The 16,667-nt window shown below is 42.7% G+C and overlaps 1 protein-coding gene across 1 annotated transcript; it reads left to right on the top strand.

The window, feature by feature from the left end:
- The first annotated feature begins 607 nt into the window (after positions 1–607).
- CWH43 (cell wall biogenesis 43 C-terminal homolog) lies at positions 608–11,709 on the top strand. The gene is made up of 6 exons (XM_078852664.1): positions 608–613; positions 1,226–1,284; positions 6,531–6,675; positions 7,327–7,388; positions 8,539–8,694; positions 11,490–11,709. The coding sequence occupies exons 1-6, from the start codon at positions 608–610 to the stop codon at positions 11,584–11,586; spliced, it is 525 nt and encodes a 174-aa protein (XP_078708790.1). The 3' UTR covers positions 11,587–11,709.
- Positions 11,710–16,667: the final 4,958 nt, after the last annotated feature.

Genomic DNA, 16,667 nt, shown 5'->3' with positions numbered 1-16,667 from the left:
TAGCCCATGTTTTTAGCCTGAAAGTATCTATATAAGAAATATATTGAAAGTATTTATTTATCATGCACATTAAAACCCATCAACTGAAGCCTTCATGAACCAAAAGCACAAATGACAGGATCAGTAATTTACTTATTTTCCTTTGAAAGTTTCTTTGTGCTAATGAAATGTTTATTTCCAAAAGAAGCAATTCAGAAGTCAAAAACTGTAGTAAGAAATTTCAAGACAAACCTTAGATTAAGAAATCTACATCTCTATCTACTGGTGACATAGGTTTAATATAAAATTACAGAATTCTATGTTTTATACAAATATTGCATGGCTTACTAAGAAATTCATAAATTTACTAATAATTGAGGTGTAGCAATTTGAGATTTGAGAAAGGAGCAAGCATTGCTTTGTTTCTGATTAAAATGACCTGATTTTTATGAGAATCATAGAATAAAAACATCATGTCTAGGGAAGAGAAAACTTCTCCCACATTGTCAGCTATCAACATGCCTCAACCTTGACCTTAAGGGGACATTTCTAATGGTGAGTGAGCAGCTCATTTGCTGTGCTCATTCATTTCTTGTCTCTGATGAGACAGCCAATAAAAGTGCCGAACATGAAGGTGAGTTTTTGTGAAGTGAACACTTGCCTGTTCTGAACGGGACCCAGACTAGCTTACTTTACGTAGATCAACAGTCATCAAATAATATCCATTTCAATCATTACCTGTGTGAGCTGCATTTGAGCTGATCCCTAGAAAGGAAGAGTTCTGTGTCCCATTCAAATCCTCTGAGCCACCAAGTCCTTCATTGGTATTTTTATTGTACTAAATAAATCGCTCTAAAAGTGTTCTTGAAGTAAGGCTGCAATTCTATCTTGTGGGGGTGCAGGAGAGACTTCAGGTACACTATTAACAAACACTTTTGTGGAATGGGCTGAATTATTGGTGTAAGGGGTCCATACTGAGGGGTCTTAGGTTAGGAAGGGCTGGGAGCACTTCAGAAACAGCATACATAACCAGTGGATGGACCAATCTCTGGTCAATGTAGAATTGGCACTGACTGGTGCTAGAGGGAGCTGCATCCATTCTGTGTGATCAGAAGAATAACTTTCGGTCTTTTTGATAGTTATAGTTTTTCAAAAATTTGTCTCCCAGGTGCAGATTTTATTACCATTCTGGAGAGTGATACCTCTAAGCCATTCATTGGGAACATTGATCCAACCATGTGGTTAGGAGAAAAACTGGTTTTTTTACACCAATTTTGGTCCAAGCACAAGGGATCACGTGTCGGGGTGAGTTATCTCTGGAAACAGATGGTGCGGAAAGACACGGATTTTTAAAAATATTAATTAAAATGTGACAAGCTTTAATTATAAAAGTTCTTAGCAACTTAATGTACAATACAGCCCTTATTTTTCCAAAGGTGGATGAGGGACACTCAAAACCTTGGTAAAATCAGGGAAGCTGGACAGCAGACTTTGAGAACAGTGTATGCCAAGTTCCTAGCTACAGAATGCAGCAAAGAAGATGCCAGTTTAGAAAAGGCCAATTTTCAAAGTCTGCCCTCCAGATTCTTCTACCCTGCAGCAGAATGAAGGGAATTACTACTGGTTTGTAGTCTGGCTAGACTGAGAAGAGCCGTGCTCCAAACACTATAGCTAGCTGGTGTTTCTCTTCAGTACGTTCTGTCCTTGGGGAGTTTGGGATTCAGGCGTAAGTACAATATAAATTGTTTCAGAGTAGCAGCCGTGTTATTCTGCAAAAAGAAAAGGAGTACTTGTGGCACCTTAGAGACTAACAAGTTTATTTGAGCATAAGCTTTTGTGAGCTACAGCTCACTTCATCAGATGCATGCAGTGGAAAATACAGTGGGGAGATTTTATATACACAGAGAACATGAAACAATGGGTGTTACCATACACACTGTAACAAGAGTGATCAGGTAAGGTGAGCTATTACCAGCAGGAGAGAAAAAAACCTTTGGTAGTAATAATCAAGGGTGGGCCATTTCCAGCAGTTGACAAGAACATGTGAGGAACGGTAGGGGAGGAAAATAAACATGGGGAAATAGTTTTACTTTGTGTAATGACACATCCACTCACAGTCTTTATTCAAGCCTAATGTAATGGTGTCCAGTTTGCAAATTAATTCCAATTCAGCGGTCTCTCGTTGGAGTCTGTTTCTGAAGTTTTTTTGTTGAAGAATTGTGACTTTTATGTCTGTAATCGAGTGGCCAGAGAGATTGAAGTGTTCTCCGACTGGTTTTTGAATGTTATAATTCTTGATGTCTGATTTGTGTCCATTTATTCTTTTACGTAGAGACTGTCTGGTTTGGCCAATGTACATGGCAGAGGGGCATTGCTGGCACATGATGCCAACTGTGTCCACATATCTATTCAGGGGACACCATCATAGAGCCTAATCACATCAGCCACACTATCAGAGGCTCGTTCACCTGCACATCCACCAATGTGATATATGCCATCAAGTGCCAGCAATGCTCCTCTGCCATGTACATTGGCCAAACCGGACAATCTCTATGTAAAAGAATAAATCCAACCGCCCTCTGCTCCTCGTCCCTGACCGCCACGTCCCAGGACCCACCGCCCCTAACTGCCCCCCGGGATCCCACCCCCTTATTCAACCCCCCTGCTCCCTGTCCCCTGACTGCTCCTCCCAATCCCTAGCCACACCCCTGCCCCCTGACAGGCCCCCCGGGACTGCCACTCCTAACCCTCCCTGTTCCCCATCCCCTGACCGCCCCCCCAGAACCTCTGCCCCATCCAACAGCCCGTGCTCTCTGACTGTCCCCCAGGACTCCTTGCTCCCCGCCCCCTTACCAGCAGCAGGAGCTTGAAGCTGCACAACCCAGCCAGAGGCAGCTGCACTCTCCATGCTGCCCAGTAGGAGTGGCAGGCCAGAGCGCTGCCCACGCGGCGGCATGGCTGTTGGGGAGAGGGGCTAGCCTCCCCGGCTGGGAGCTCAAGGGCTGGGCAGGATGATCCTGCCGGTCGGATGTGGCCCACAGGCCGTAGTTTGCCCACCTCTCGTCTACAGAGTCAAGATTGGCTTTGAAACTATATCGGATTCCTCCCCCTCACCTCAGCCTCCTCCCTCTCAGTAGAGTTCCATTATGTTCCATCAGGGAGGGTAGACTGGCATAATTTGTGGCAGGTAGATGGCATAAATTGTGGCTTGGTAAGAAGTTATAGGGCCTAAGTGTAAGGTGTTCTTTTTTTCCCCTCTGCACCGAAAGAGAGCAATTCTGAGACTTCTAAGACACGTTGCATAAACAGCAAGAAAAAAACAAGTTCAGTACCTTTACTGGACAGCTAAAACTGGAGGTGTGAAATGTGACTTCCCGCTTCTGAAATGAAGAACTGCGCTGATAAATCAAAAGCTTGAGGGGATTAACAAATATATTGCCTTTCTCAATCTTTCCTGGAATGTCTTGGTTATGGCTGTGTAATGTATGTTAATAGTTGGGCAGGTTTTGTGAATCTTTTAAGTCGCTATAACTCATTTTGCTTTATTCACAGTATCTAATATTAAGATCCCAATTATTAGATTTAGGGATTTATCTTTTAATTACTGTAGCTTATGCAGAGATAACTATACATTCAGTTAAGGAATATAATATGCAAAAAAGCTTCTGAAAACAGCTGGAGTTTGTTAGTGAGGTCAGGGCCAGGAGCAGAGCTAGGTGGTGCTCCCTCCCCGCCCCCCATGGGAGCTGTCCCAGGTCCCAGCTGTTCTCCCGCCGCCCAAGTTTTTCCAGTTTGGGGGCCTTTGGCATAAAACCTAGAAGAAACAGCTAAGCAGCTTCCAGTTTACTCTGTGTTTAGACGTTATTCATAGTGCTGTAAGGTGTACTTGGCACTTTAAACTAATGAACGGGCCATGCTTAAAACAGGATTCTGTCCTGAGGAGATCACAGGATAAGAGCACAGAAAATGTGAGTTGTACTGGAGCAGCAAGCAATTACTGGTGGCAGTTCCATAAACTCCCTAATTATTATAATCATGTTAGAAAGCAAGTTGAAAGTGTCTGGCCATAACCACCTGTTTAAAGAATGGCCAGGATCCAGAGGCATGTGGGAGGTAGTTTAAAATGATCGGTTTGCTTCCTTCTGCCCACCCATTAAGTTCTCCCTCACCCCTTTCCCACCTCAAAAGCTTCATTCCCAGTTAGCTGTATTTCTTGGAAACTGTCTTACTAATTAAACTGAATTGGTCTGAAACGGCTCCCAATTTGGCCTCTAAAAGACAGCTTAAAGCAGGCAACCCAGTCACTTCCATTTTTCTATCCAACTTTGTGTCCTCACCCCCAAAGAATCTGGCTGTCAGGGTAGCAGAGAAGGGAGGAGAAGCACATCCCAACAAGAAGGGAGTGGGAGGAACTGGCCATGGAGAGGGGGAAGCACCTGTGTTTCTCTCAGTCCATGACTACACTAGAAAGCTAAGGCAACATCGAGCCTCCGATTTAAGCAAATTGATCTTGCATGTCCACACTACGCTCATTGTGTCGGCAGAGTGCATCCTCAGTAGCAGGGCTTGTATTGACTCACTGAGCACTGCACGGTGGGTAGCTATCCCACAGTGCACATAGCTGAGTGGAATTTTGGCTTGGGCTTACAATGCCTTATGGAACCAAAACGCTGACACGGGTGGTTATGGGAACATGGCATTAGCCTCCCATGATGCGCTTACCTCCTCCCTATGCGGACACCATAGCACGATAAGCATGGACCCCGCTCAGCTGTACACTGTTGTGAGCATTACAAGCACCTCATGCCTTATCCTGCAGTATTTACACAGCCGATACAGGAGCTGCTGTGCAGAACATTGCCATGCAAGCAGCCCTGATGGAAGACATAGAGTGGAGCAATTTGCAATTGCTGGCAACTGTCATCATCACCTTGACATGGTTGAGCGCTGTTTCTGGGCCCGGGAAACACCTCCTGGAGGCCGGTTCATTTGAATTGAAAAAGAATAGAAACAAGCAGCCCACCTGGTAGCTGTGCATGGGGAATGGAAGGAGCTCAGTGCTTAGTGCCAGCATTCCTACCTACTGACCAGCCTACAGTTCCCTCCAGCAGTGTTCCTCCCTGGCCATTCTGCCCTGCCCTTCAGCAGTGTTCCTCTAGTGACCTAAAGCCTCCAGCCCAGCTTTCCATGTATTTAGGGGAGAATACTAGTGTTACCAATTCTTGCAAATTGCTCAAGTCTTGTGATAGTTGATGGATTTTTTTCTTAAAAGCCCTAGCTCCAGGAGTCAAGTGATTATTGGGATCTCAGCTTTCACTTAAGGAAAAAAAATTCTAGCCTTCATGGATACAAAGAAAGGTTTGAAAACATGACCTGAGTGCAACTAAAAGTCTCGGAAGCCAAAAGCCTCCTTTGAGGGAGGAACTTGCTTTTTCAACCCACGCAAGCACCAGATCCTTTGGAGAAGGGGCACAAGATCATCCCATATCAAGCATTGCTCTGTTTATCAGTTTATAGTGCTATTGTCAGCTTGCTAAGGAAGCAGGTGCAAAGTAAATTGTGTTTTGAGACTAATTATGAGAATTCATATTCATAATGGAGGCTTTATAATCGGTTAATTAAAAATATAATTTTATTGCTGCTTTTGAAAGTGGGGAACAGTAATCAGAAACCATAACTTTTAAATTAATAAAGGATTATTTTTAAAAAATTGGGATTATATCAGTGGAGGTCTTTTTTGTTTGGCTTGTGTTAAGTGCGTATTAGCTGTAGGAGGAAGCAAACCAACTACACTACTTGGATCAGTGATACTTTTATTGGAGTCATTTAGAAACCCAGTAAATACAGTAAGAGAACTGGGAAGGTATATTCTGGCATAAAGCCTTTTGACCTGCATCTGTCCAGCAGTACCAATGCAAGGCTCTACAATACAAGCATACAGGAAAATAATGATTTTCTGGTGTTGTCTATGCACACAACCTGCATTGGTTAAATTAAAATCAGTCTTTAAATCAATTTTGTTAAATCAGTACATGTTCCAGCACCATTTTTGTTGGTAGTATTTGTGGGACACCGTTTTTGAATGGTGTTAGAGAAATTGTTACATTATCTAGGCTTTAGCATGATTCTGTAATGCAATGCTAGGATCTGGTTGTCCCGTCCATAGTACAATTAAAAGGTCAAGTTAGAATGTGGACGTTCCAAAATGTGCCACACAGTTATATGCTGGCACAGTTAAACTTATAATTTAGACAGACCCAAAGTCTTAACTGCAGAAGATACTCAGATGAGAAATTCATGGTGATTAGAGCTCAGTATAAAAATGTAGAACAAGCTATTCATGGAGTGTGTTGAGGAGAAAGAAGCTCTTATTTGCAGCTAATTTGCACCAGAGGTCAAACATTTCAAAAGTTTAAAAAGCATCCTATTTTTGTAAACTTTCACACACTGTTTTCCACTGCATAACCCATGGTTTTCTGTGTTTGTATCAGTGAGAATCTTTTCTGATCCTTTAAAAAAATGTTTTTGTAATTGTTTCCCACTGCTTTCAGAGATGACTTGGACAGGAAGCTCCAGGCTATTGCTATTTCAAACCTCTTGAAGAATAGCTCGCGACAGCTTGTGTTTCTAGGATATATCACTTCAGCTCCTGGATCCAGAGATTACATAGAAGTAATTGAAAATGGTAATGTTAAGGTAATATAGAACTACTACTAACTATAACAATTAACTAATTTAGAAAAGATGAATTTAATATTCCAAATGAGTAACCTACATAGATTATAGGGTTAAAAATACACATACCTTTTAAAAAACAACTTGTTTTAAAATCTGTTCCATTTTTCAATTACCTGTTACGAACTATTATTTTAGAAATAAAATACCTTTAAAAAAATCAGTCTTCCTTTACTTACCTGCCTGGATCTAACATCAGGATTCTGTTTCCTTTGCAACTTTTGACTACATCTCAAGCAAATCATTTCCTTGTTCTGTGTCCACATGCAGATTCTGTTACTGAGGCCTGGTCTACATTTAAAATTTCGATCAACCTAGCTATGTTGCTCAGGGGTGTGAAAAATTTATACCCTTGAGCACTGTAATTAAGTCTACCTAACCCCCGGTGTAGACGCAGGTAGATTGATGGAAGAATTCTTCTGTCGACCTAGCTAGTGCTGCTCAGGATCTTGGACTACCTACATTGATGGAAAAAACACCTTCTGTCAATGTAGGAAGCATCTGCACTGTCAGTGTAGGAAGCAGCTGTAGTGCCCCTAGTGTAGACATGCCCTGACTTGAGGTCCATCTTTGAAGAAACCTTGTCATGTTTGCTTTATTTTTCCCCCATAGGATATTGACAGTAAGGATAATGACAGGTGGTGTGATTATATCATGTATCATGGACTAATACGGTATGTCAAAATGGATAATTTACTCGTTTTAGATATGTTACCATTATCACTTTTAGATCTCATGACAGAAGCCTGTATAACTCCTCTGAATGGAAGAGCTTAGTTCTTGTCTTTAATTTACATCAAACTTTCTGACTGGCTGAAGGCAGACTACTAAATTACATGCAGGCAGTCAGGTATAACATGAAGTAATATGGAACCTGATAAGTGGATGTCAGACTTAGTGTGATTCTACTTTGTAAAGTTACTCTGTAAAAATGACATCATGGGGCTCCATCTTTGTGTTTCTAAGACTTCAGGTCAAATCTGCTTGGTTAATACATAAAGACTATTTTCCTAAATCCCAGCTTGGCAATCTCATCCTGGAATTCTTGCTCACTCATCACCACCAGTGATACAAATTCTGAAATATCATCCTGGGGCTTGATCTTGTGAGGTGTAGGGCACTCTGGCCCCTGTCCAGCAAAGCTTTGCACTGACATCAGTGAAAATACTCGTGCTTAAAGTTAACCACATGCTAAGTGCTTTGCTGGACCAGGGCTGGATGCTTAGCACCTTGCAGGATTGAGCCTCTAGTAAATAATTCTGTTGGTGATTCATGAGCCAGAATAGACTCCAGCTCACTCTAACATAGCAGTGTAGAGTCTGCAGTGTTAACAGGAATAAAAAGTAGTAAACTATATTGTCCATAAGGAGACTGAATACACACAGAGAAAAGCTGTATTGAGTGAGATGCCATTTATAACACAACTTTTATTATTACGCCTGTATTTTAAGTTCACTCATTTTCCCTGAATGTTTATTGGAAACTTTCAAAATGATTTAATTGAAAAAAGTTGTTGAGACATACCAATATATTCTAATGATTGTAAACTACAACATAATGCTTTCTAAATAATATTCCTGGTCCTACATCTGATTTGCTGTGTGATCTCAGGCACTTACACTGTTTCTCAGTTTTTCCATGTGCAAAATTGTGTTTTGAGGCTTATGTTGTAGAGTGCTTTGAGATCTTTGGATGAAAGGTTCTATAGAATTGAAAAGAATTATATTAGTGGGTTAAAATAACTATTAAAGACACTGATTTAAAAATGTGATGATCTGACTTTGAGCTATTTCTTCAAAGTAATTTTGTGTTTGGATGTGATAGGTTGGGTTATGTCCGCATTTCTCATGCTGGCCTGAGTGATTCAGAAGTTCAGATGGCCAAATTTAGGATCCCAGATGACTTGGATAGTTACGTTGACAATGACAAAATCATCATTGACCCCAGCCAAGTTCCTGAGGACATCCATTTCAACCCAAGGTCAGCGTATAAGAAAAATATTTGAAGATGATCATTATTTATTTATTTGTATTACCAAAAACGGAAAACTTGAGGAACTGTCACATTCCAGGGTGTATTCCAGACCAGTGTGGGGTTTCACCGCCTGTTCTGCAACCTTGGGTGCCTGACAGTGCTTTACTGTTGTAGCTCCCAACCAGGGCCACTCACAAACAGCCTAACAGCATGTTACACCCTGAGTGTCTGATTGTAGCTGCAACCCTGGTTCAGCAGCTCGGACCCCAGCAGCCTGTCGGCAATGTTCCAGTCACTCTCTGGCTTCCACCAGCCTTTCAGGATGACCCTAACACACTCCCCATCCCAAATTTCCATAAAATCTGTATTCTGCATTGTCCTACTCTCTCCTAGACAATTAAGTTATTAAAGGTCTGTTCCCCCTGTATTCAACAGTTTGCTACTTTAACTGGAGTTACCAAACAGTTCAGTTTAAACATAACATTGGATTAGATTAAAAATACAAGAAGTTTATTTAACTACAAAGAGAGGTGTTAAGTGAGTATAAGTATAAGGTATTAAAGTTAGAAATGGTTTAAAGATAAAACCCTTTCTAGTAGCTAAAACTTAAACACGCTAGACTTGGTTCAAGGTAAAATCCTTACCATATGTTTCCAGGCATGCGGCTGACCAAATTCTCTGGTCAGGGTCACCCCGCAAAGTCAAAGGGCTGGTTCCTTTGTCTTCTTAGGGGAGAGAGAGAGACGGATCCCTTGGGTTTTCTTCCCTCTTTCTTTTATAGTTCAGTTAACCCTTGAAGTGGATTCTTCTGAGAGTTACCCCTCAAAGAATGGTTTATTCAAAGAGTAAAGAAATGATCTGGAGTCTGGTGAAGGAGACTCCATGTTCTTTCTTCTCACCTGCGTTTTCTGAAACATAAGTTTACTCTGTCTCCTGCCATCTCCTCCCCCTACTGTCTCAAGGACGCTGTTTACTATTTATATGTAAATTGAGGTAAATACACATTTCATCCAGGATACTTCTGTCTGGGTAGGTCTGTGTGATTTTGAACATGTGCTAAGAACATCATGCAGGGGGATTTCAAAACTTTGCATTTAATGTTGCTGCACACATTTTACCATGATATTATTGACCAGCAAGTTATTAGTTTTCAAATTATATCTAACAAGGCATATTTTATACAAAGATTATTACAGTAGTGTATGGGGGGAATACAGGGGGGCTTTCGGGCACAGGAACAAAACTGGGCATTATAAATATAACAGGGGAGGCAACATGGCCTGCTGGACTGAGCACAAGATTAGGAGGCCAGACCTCCTTATTTCTAATTAATTTCTTCCACTGATTTGCCATATGCCTTGAGTTATTTAGCCTTTCTGTACCCCAGTGTACAGCTCTGTGAAGTGAAGATACCTACCTCACATTGGTGACGTGTGGATTAATTCGTGACTCCTTTTAAAGTCAATGTGAGTTGCATGTTCCTCCGCACCTCTCAGGGCGACATTTTATATAGTGCTTTATAAAATACAATATAAATGTGAAACAGGCACTACATACAGATTTCTAAATGTTTCATCTGTCAAAAATAGTATGTAGTCATAACAGAACAAGTTACAGAAAACGAGTTTTTGGAGCAGATGGTGCCGTTTTCCTGCTAATACACAGGAAGTAAGAGAAATAAGGATAAAAAGGAAATTTGTTCTGCGCTGAAATCAGTGGGAGAAGTTCTTAAGTTTCATGAGGTAAATTTCAGTATTTGTTTTTTAGGTATTGATGTCAGTTGGATTATGCATGTGATTGAAGATTTCCGCAATCTGTCCCATATGTTGAAACTTACCTAAAATCCATATTCAAAGTCCTGATCTTTGTCCATTTATTTCAATGCAGATGAGTTTCTTCCTGTTCTAATTTCTTTTACTCCTGCCTGAAAGCAGGAAAATGACAGCTCCCAAGAACAAGCTTTATCTTTTAGCTATAATTTTTAAAAGGAAATTTTCTGTTGTTTTTATATGTCTAGCTAATGCTGGCATTGTTAATAAACAATGCTGATGTTTTTGTAAAAGAAAACCTCAATAATAGTCAAGCAGTAATTAAAAGCTACATGTTTAAGTGTGATGTGCAATATACTTCTCTCCATTCATCTAGGGCTTACAGCTTTTTGGCATAATTTTAAGAGTAGGGAGTCCGGACAAACAGTGTGTCTGAGCCTTCAGGCACTACACAGGTGAAATCCTGTCTTCATTAAAGTCAACGGCAAAACTCCCATTGATTTCAGTGGGGCCAGGATTTCACTGCATCTGTGCAACTCTTATTCAACTGAAGTTCCATTTATGGAATATCCATCGCATTGGGCCGTCATATAATCATTTATGCTGCATATTTAAATGTGTTTGTTATACTCACTCCTTCATAACTAGAGCATATAGGTAATTATTATTTACTTTACCAGGTTGTAGCTGCTGATTCTGATACAAATAGACTTTTGTCTATTTTGTCTATTTTGCTACATATTGCTGTAATAGACTAAACTTTTTATTTTCCTAAATAGAACTTTCTATTTTTGCTTCAGACCTGTCATTATGTGTAATTTGCCTTTCAGACATTCTTGCTTTTTTTCTCCCATCTTTACTTTACAAAAAAAAAGTATTCTCAACAAGTCTACTTTAAAATGAAGCCTAGTTTAAAAACAATTGTTCAGATTAAATGTTAATTACACTATAAAATTTTGTGATTTAATTGCATGGGTTAATTCATTGTTGTTACATTGTAATGATTTTGCTTTGTTAATTATTTTTTCTTAGGTTTGGATCCTACAAAGATGGACACAACTATGAACATATTCATCATTTCCATATGAGTACCCCCAAGTATTTTAAACAGACTAGAATGAGGAAATAACACATCAGTGTGACCAGAAAGAGAGGTCTGTAGATTTAAATCAAACTGCCAAGCAACCAAAACTACACCTTTTAGAGACTGAGCATCTTCCAGGCTACATAATATTGTTGATGTCTTGCAATATGTGATGACTAATAACTTATGAAATTGTAAAACTTTTTCTTTACGGTTCACTCTCTTAATTTTTTAAAGAAAGAAATTACCAATCAAAATAGTCAGTAATGTGGGAGGGAGGGAAGGTTTTGTTAGATTTTATAATGACAAGTTTGTCCATTAAGTGGATAACATGTAGGCCAGATTCTCTGCTTTACGCTCATCAAAGCAGAACATGGTGGCTGTCAGGGAACTGGTTATGGGTCCTTCATTTCCCCCATGCGTTTTTTTCTTGCACTAGCTGGTAATGGTTCTCAAGAGACTAATTGCCAGTTGAATATATCCCCCTGTCCTGACATGCCCCCTGCAGTGGGGGATTCAGGGAGGGTGGGTATGCCAGCTCTGTACCTCCTAATGACTTTCCTGCGCTGAGAGAATCATGAGCGAGAGGGATGCAGCTAGTTTATGCTTCTTTTTCACCAACTGAGCATCTCAAAGAACCTCCAGTTACAGGTGTGTAACGTCCTCCTCTTCTTAGAGTGGTGGTTCCTACATGTATTCCAAACGTGGGTGAGCAGTGAGCAGCATGGAAGTGGGTCCAAGGATGTGAGAGGAATGAAATGTGTAGCCTGACATGGTCTGCTGTTGTTGCCTGGGCGATGGCATAGTGCGACGTGAACGTGTGTATGGAGTGCCACATTGCTGCATGACAGATGTCTTGCCATGAGATGTCCACTAGGCAGGTCGATGTGGCTGCTTGGTCTTGTGTAGAGTGTGCTGTGACCCTATCAGGCAACAGTATGCTGGATAAGGTGTAGCATTTGTGGATGCATCTGGAGACCTATTTGGAAATTTATTGAGAGGGGAAGGCTTGGCAAAGATGCTGGAACCTTTGTAAAAGTGGGGGAGGGGACAAGGCCAAAGTGGTGGGGGAATTTTCCCCCCACCCCGCATTTCCCTGGGATCTCACTGCCTCCCTCTGCATTGCCGTGAGCTCCCTTCTGTGGCCTCATACCCTAAGTCCACCCCACTCCTTGCCTCTTGACCACAGTGCCCACCCGTAAGGCTGGCCCTGTGTTCACCTTATTTCCAAATTCCACTGTCTTCATGGTTTGGCATCATGATACACATGCCAAAATTAAAACTCCCAGGCTCAGAGTGGAGTAAGATCTAAACAGCAGGCTACTAGCATCAAGATTTACATACCGCTTCTAGTGGCCAAGATTCATACTCTCAGTATATTAGGATGCACCCAACAGGGCCATAATGACAGGATTCACATTAGAGAGATAAGGTGGGTGAGGTAATATCTTTTATTGGACCAGCTTCTGTTGGTGATAGAGACAAGCCTTTAAGCTTACAGATCTGAAGAAGAGCTCTGCGTAAGCTCGGAAGCTTGTCTCTCTCACCAACAGAAGTAAGAAGAACTCTGTGTGGCTTGAAAGCTTGTAACTTTCACCAACAGAAGTTGGTCTAATAAAGATACTACCTCATCCACCTTGTCTCTCTAATATCCTGGGACCAACAGGGCTACAAGAACACTGCAAACAAAAATGGAGGATTCACATTAACAGCCCAGAGTGACCATCACAGCAGGACACTATTTTCAGGATTCATATTCCTAGCATAATGTCATCATTACATCAGGGAACTAGCACTACCAGCACAATGAGATAAATATAGCTGTGTATGTGCACACCAAAAATTCACAGTACAAGCACCCAGGGATCCATACATCAGGATAGCAGTGTCAGAATTTCTACTTTTGGGGGAATTCTGCACCAAGAAAAATAAAAAATTCTGTGCCAAAATTTTTAAAATTCTGCGCACAATACTTCTAAATTCTGCAAAATTCTGCATATTTTATTTGTCAAAATAACACAATATAATCATACTAGTTTCAATTATTTTGGTAATTTATTTCAAAATACCTGTCAGCAAGTATGTCTGTAACAAAACAGACAAAAGAAAAGATTCTGGTAATTTTTTTTGACAAATATATTCCTTACTAGGCATATTAATACAGAACTTTGAGTAATTCATTTAAACTACAATACAGAAACATATTTCCTGCACCCGACAGAAGTAGTCCAAAGGCTTGGGGGAGTCAGAGATAATGGAGGAGCTGAGTGAGAGGGAAGGAGCCTGCAGTGAACCTGGTGGATTGTTGGGTATGGTTTGGAGAAGTATGGAACAGGGTTTTTTGGGTGGGGAGGGGGGAGCGGAGGAATTGTTAGGGAGTTGGGTAGCCTCCCCCATGCTAACCCTGGCTGACCCCAAGTCTTTCCCATTCAGTCAGGCACATCTGTCCCTGTCCCCACTCGTCCCATTCCCATGTGGCCCTGCACCCCACTCCTATTCAGCCCCTGGCTCAGTGCTGTCACCCCACTAGCTCCTGAGCCAACACCCTAATCTATTCCCCTTACTAACCATTCTGAACCCCAGTCTGCGACCTCTACAGCATCCCTGTTTGTCCCACTCTATCTGTCCTAACCTGGCTTCGCAGGCAGGGTGCTGTGATGAACTTCTACTCCTGGGGGAATTCTGCGCCACTGCGGATGGCACTATCCATGTGTTTACACATCCTACCACTGTCCATTTCATGAAAGGTCTCCTCAGTACCTTCCCAACAGTACTCAAGCTCACACCCCTGTGGGACAGAATACACTCTGCCCAAGAAGTGCTGCAGTTCTGCCTTTTACCCACCAGAGGCTGCTGTGGTGCCAGAACAGCCACTCAGCTGGCTGCATTCCTCTGCATGGAAGGGGCCCTCTGTGGAGCCAGCCTGGGAGCCTGCCCATGAGATGCAGATAGGAGGCGGGGTGGCCCCAGGTGAACAGGGGCTGGTGCTGCTGATGACGTGACACCTCTCTGAAGCAGAGCGAGCCTGGTGCTCCCCACCCTCGCCCACTCTAAGGTGTTTTCTTTTATAAAAAGTGGGAGGGATTAGTCCTCCCACTTTTAAAAGTGAGGGGGGCATGGCCTCCTTGAGCCCTCCGTTCCAGTGCCACTGGATCGGTTGGCAGTGGCTACAAAGAGTTTTGGCAATGCACAAAAGGCATGGGTCCTATGGAGGCAGAATGCCAGTTCATGGCAGACGTTGAAGGAATTCAGGATCCTGTCTACGTGGGAGGCATGTGGTTTTGGACAGGAGACATGTAAGTGGATGCATTGATTTAGGTGGAACTCTGACATTTTTCTGGAGGAATTTAGGATGTAGCTGTAAGGAAACTGTCCACCAGTTCACTGACCTGTCTGGCTGAGGTAATGCTGCTAAGGACTGCACCTTTATGGAGAGATGGGAGAGGAAGCCTATTGCCAGTGGCTTTGAGGGTGGTTTCATGAGGGTGGAGAGAATGAGATTAAGGTCTCACGGGGACATGGGTTTGAGTACTGGTGGGAAGGTACTGAGGAGACCTTTCATGAAATGGATGGAAATTGGCCAGGGCTGCTGGGTATGGGCCCCGTCGGCCCAGTAACTAATCTGCCACTGGAGGGAGGCCAGAACCATCCAGGAAATTATAACTTTGGCCTCCAAATGGTCCATGTGGGGTCTATAGCTGGAGAGGAGCTACTGCTAGAGGCAATGCATGTGCGTGCAGTGTCACTGAGGTACAGGCTGCTATATGTCCAAGGAGGGAGGGACAGCGATGGACAATGGTTCGTGGGTTGTGGCATAGGTCTGCAATTATGGTCATCAGTGTTACGAAGTGGTCCACTGGTGGAAGGCTTGTGCCATGCTGGAGTCGAGCCACGTTCTAATAAAGTCAATCATCTGCATAGGTACAAGCACTGATTTCTCCTCATTGATGCAAATACCTAGAGACATGAAGAAAGTGTGAAGGGTGAGGATGGTGGAGGTTAGGTCTTGTTGGAATAGGACAAGGAGCCAGTCATCCAGGTAGGGGTACACTGAATACTCCTGGGAGAATTCAGTACAAAAAAATTAAAAATTCTGCACACAATATTTTAAAGTTCTGCAAAAGTCTGCATATTTTATTTGTCAAAATAACACTATAATCACACCAGTTTTCAATTATTTTGGTAATTTATTTCAAAATACCTGTCAGCATCTGTAACAATAGAGACAAAAAAAAAGTTTCCCCCAGGAGTAGAGAATTAAAGAAACCCTTACAGCAATGCAGCTCTTGTTTCTCTGTTATGCTTTGTTGGGCATCTCAGTCTGGATATGTCACATGTGCCAGCTGGGCACATCTTTGGGGGAAAACTCTCTGCCTCTCTGGTCTCAGATACCCACACCCCTCCCCTGCCACCGAGCCCACCCACACCCCATACCCCTTAGAGTCAAAGTGTGGGGTGCCCGCCAGCCCAGACACGAGCACCTCCTACTGCCCAGGGATCCAGAGAGAGAAGCAGCCTGATGCTGGGTCCTGGGCTTGTATGGAATTTCCTGCATGCTGCCTCCTTTCTTCAGGATGTGGTGGGAACCACAGCTGCCCGCAACCCTCCGGCTCCCTCTTCCCCTCCGCAGTGTCCTATATTTGCGAGCAGGAGAGCTGGGCTCTGCTAAGTCCATTGGCCCCTAGTGGTGGCCAGCAGCTCTACAGCACCAATTCTGTGGGGAAAAATGAAATTCTGCTCAGAACATTAATTCTGCATTGCACAGTGGTGCAGAATTCCTCGTGGAGTACGTACAGAAATGTAATTGCCGCACCTCTCAGAAGCAGTGCAAAGGTTTGGGGGAGTCAGGGGTAATGGAGGAGGTGAGGGAGAGGGAATTAATTGCTGGGAAGGAGCCTGGGAGTGAACCTGGTGAGCTGGGTTGTGGCATAGGTCTGCAATTATGGTCATCAGTGTTATGAAGTGGTCCACTGGTGGAAGGCTTGTGTCATGATGGAGTTGAGCTGCGCTCGGGGCGTGGGTGGAAGAAGTATGGGACCGTTTGGGTTTTTTGATGGGGGAGGGATTGTTAGGGAGTTGGGGAGCCTCCCCCGTCCAGACCCTGGCTGACCCCTAGCTTCCCCCAT

The sequence above is a fragment of the Lepidochelys kempii genome, chromosome 4 (assembly GCF_965140285.1).
Source record: "Lepidochelys kempii isolate rLepKem1 chromosome 4, rLepKem1.hap1, whole genome shotgun sequence".
In the NCBI taxonomy this organism is placed as follows: domain Eukaryota; kingdom Metazoa; phylum Chordata; order Testudines; family Cheloniidae; genus Lepidochelys; species Lepidochelys kempii.
The sequence above is the reverse complement of the archived record's forward strand: the minus strand, read 5'-3'. Positions and strand labels throughout refer to the sequence as shown.

Bases quoted from the DNA above. Each gene is read 5' to 3' on its own strand.
- CWH43 (XM_078852664.1), top strand. The intron at 1,285-6,530 runs GTGAGTTATCTC...CACTGCTTTCAG, and splicing joins ACAAGGGATCACGTGTCGGG to AGATGACTTGGACAGGAAGC. The intron at 6,676-7,326 runs GTAATATAGAAC...TTTCCCCCATAG, and splicing joins TTGAAAATGGTAATGTTAAG to GATATTGACAGTAAGGATAA.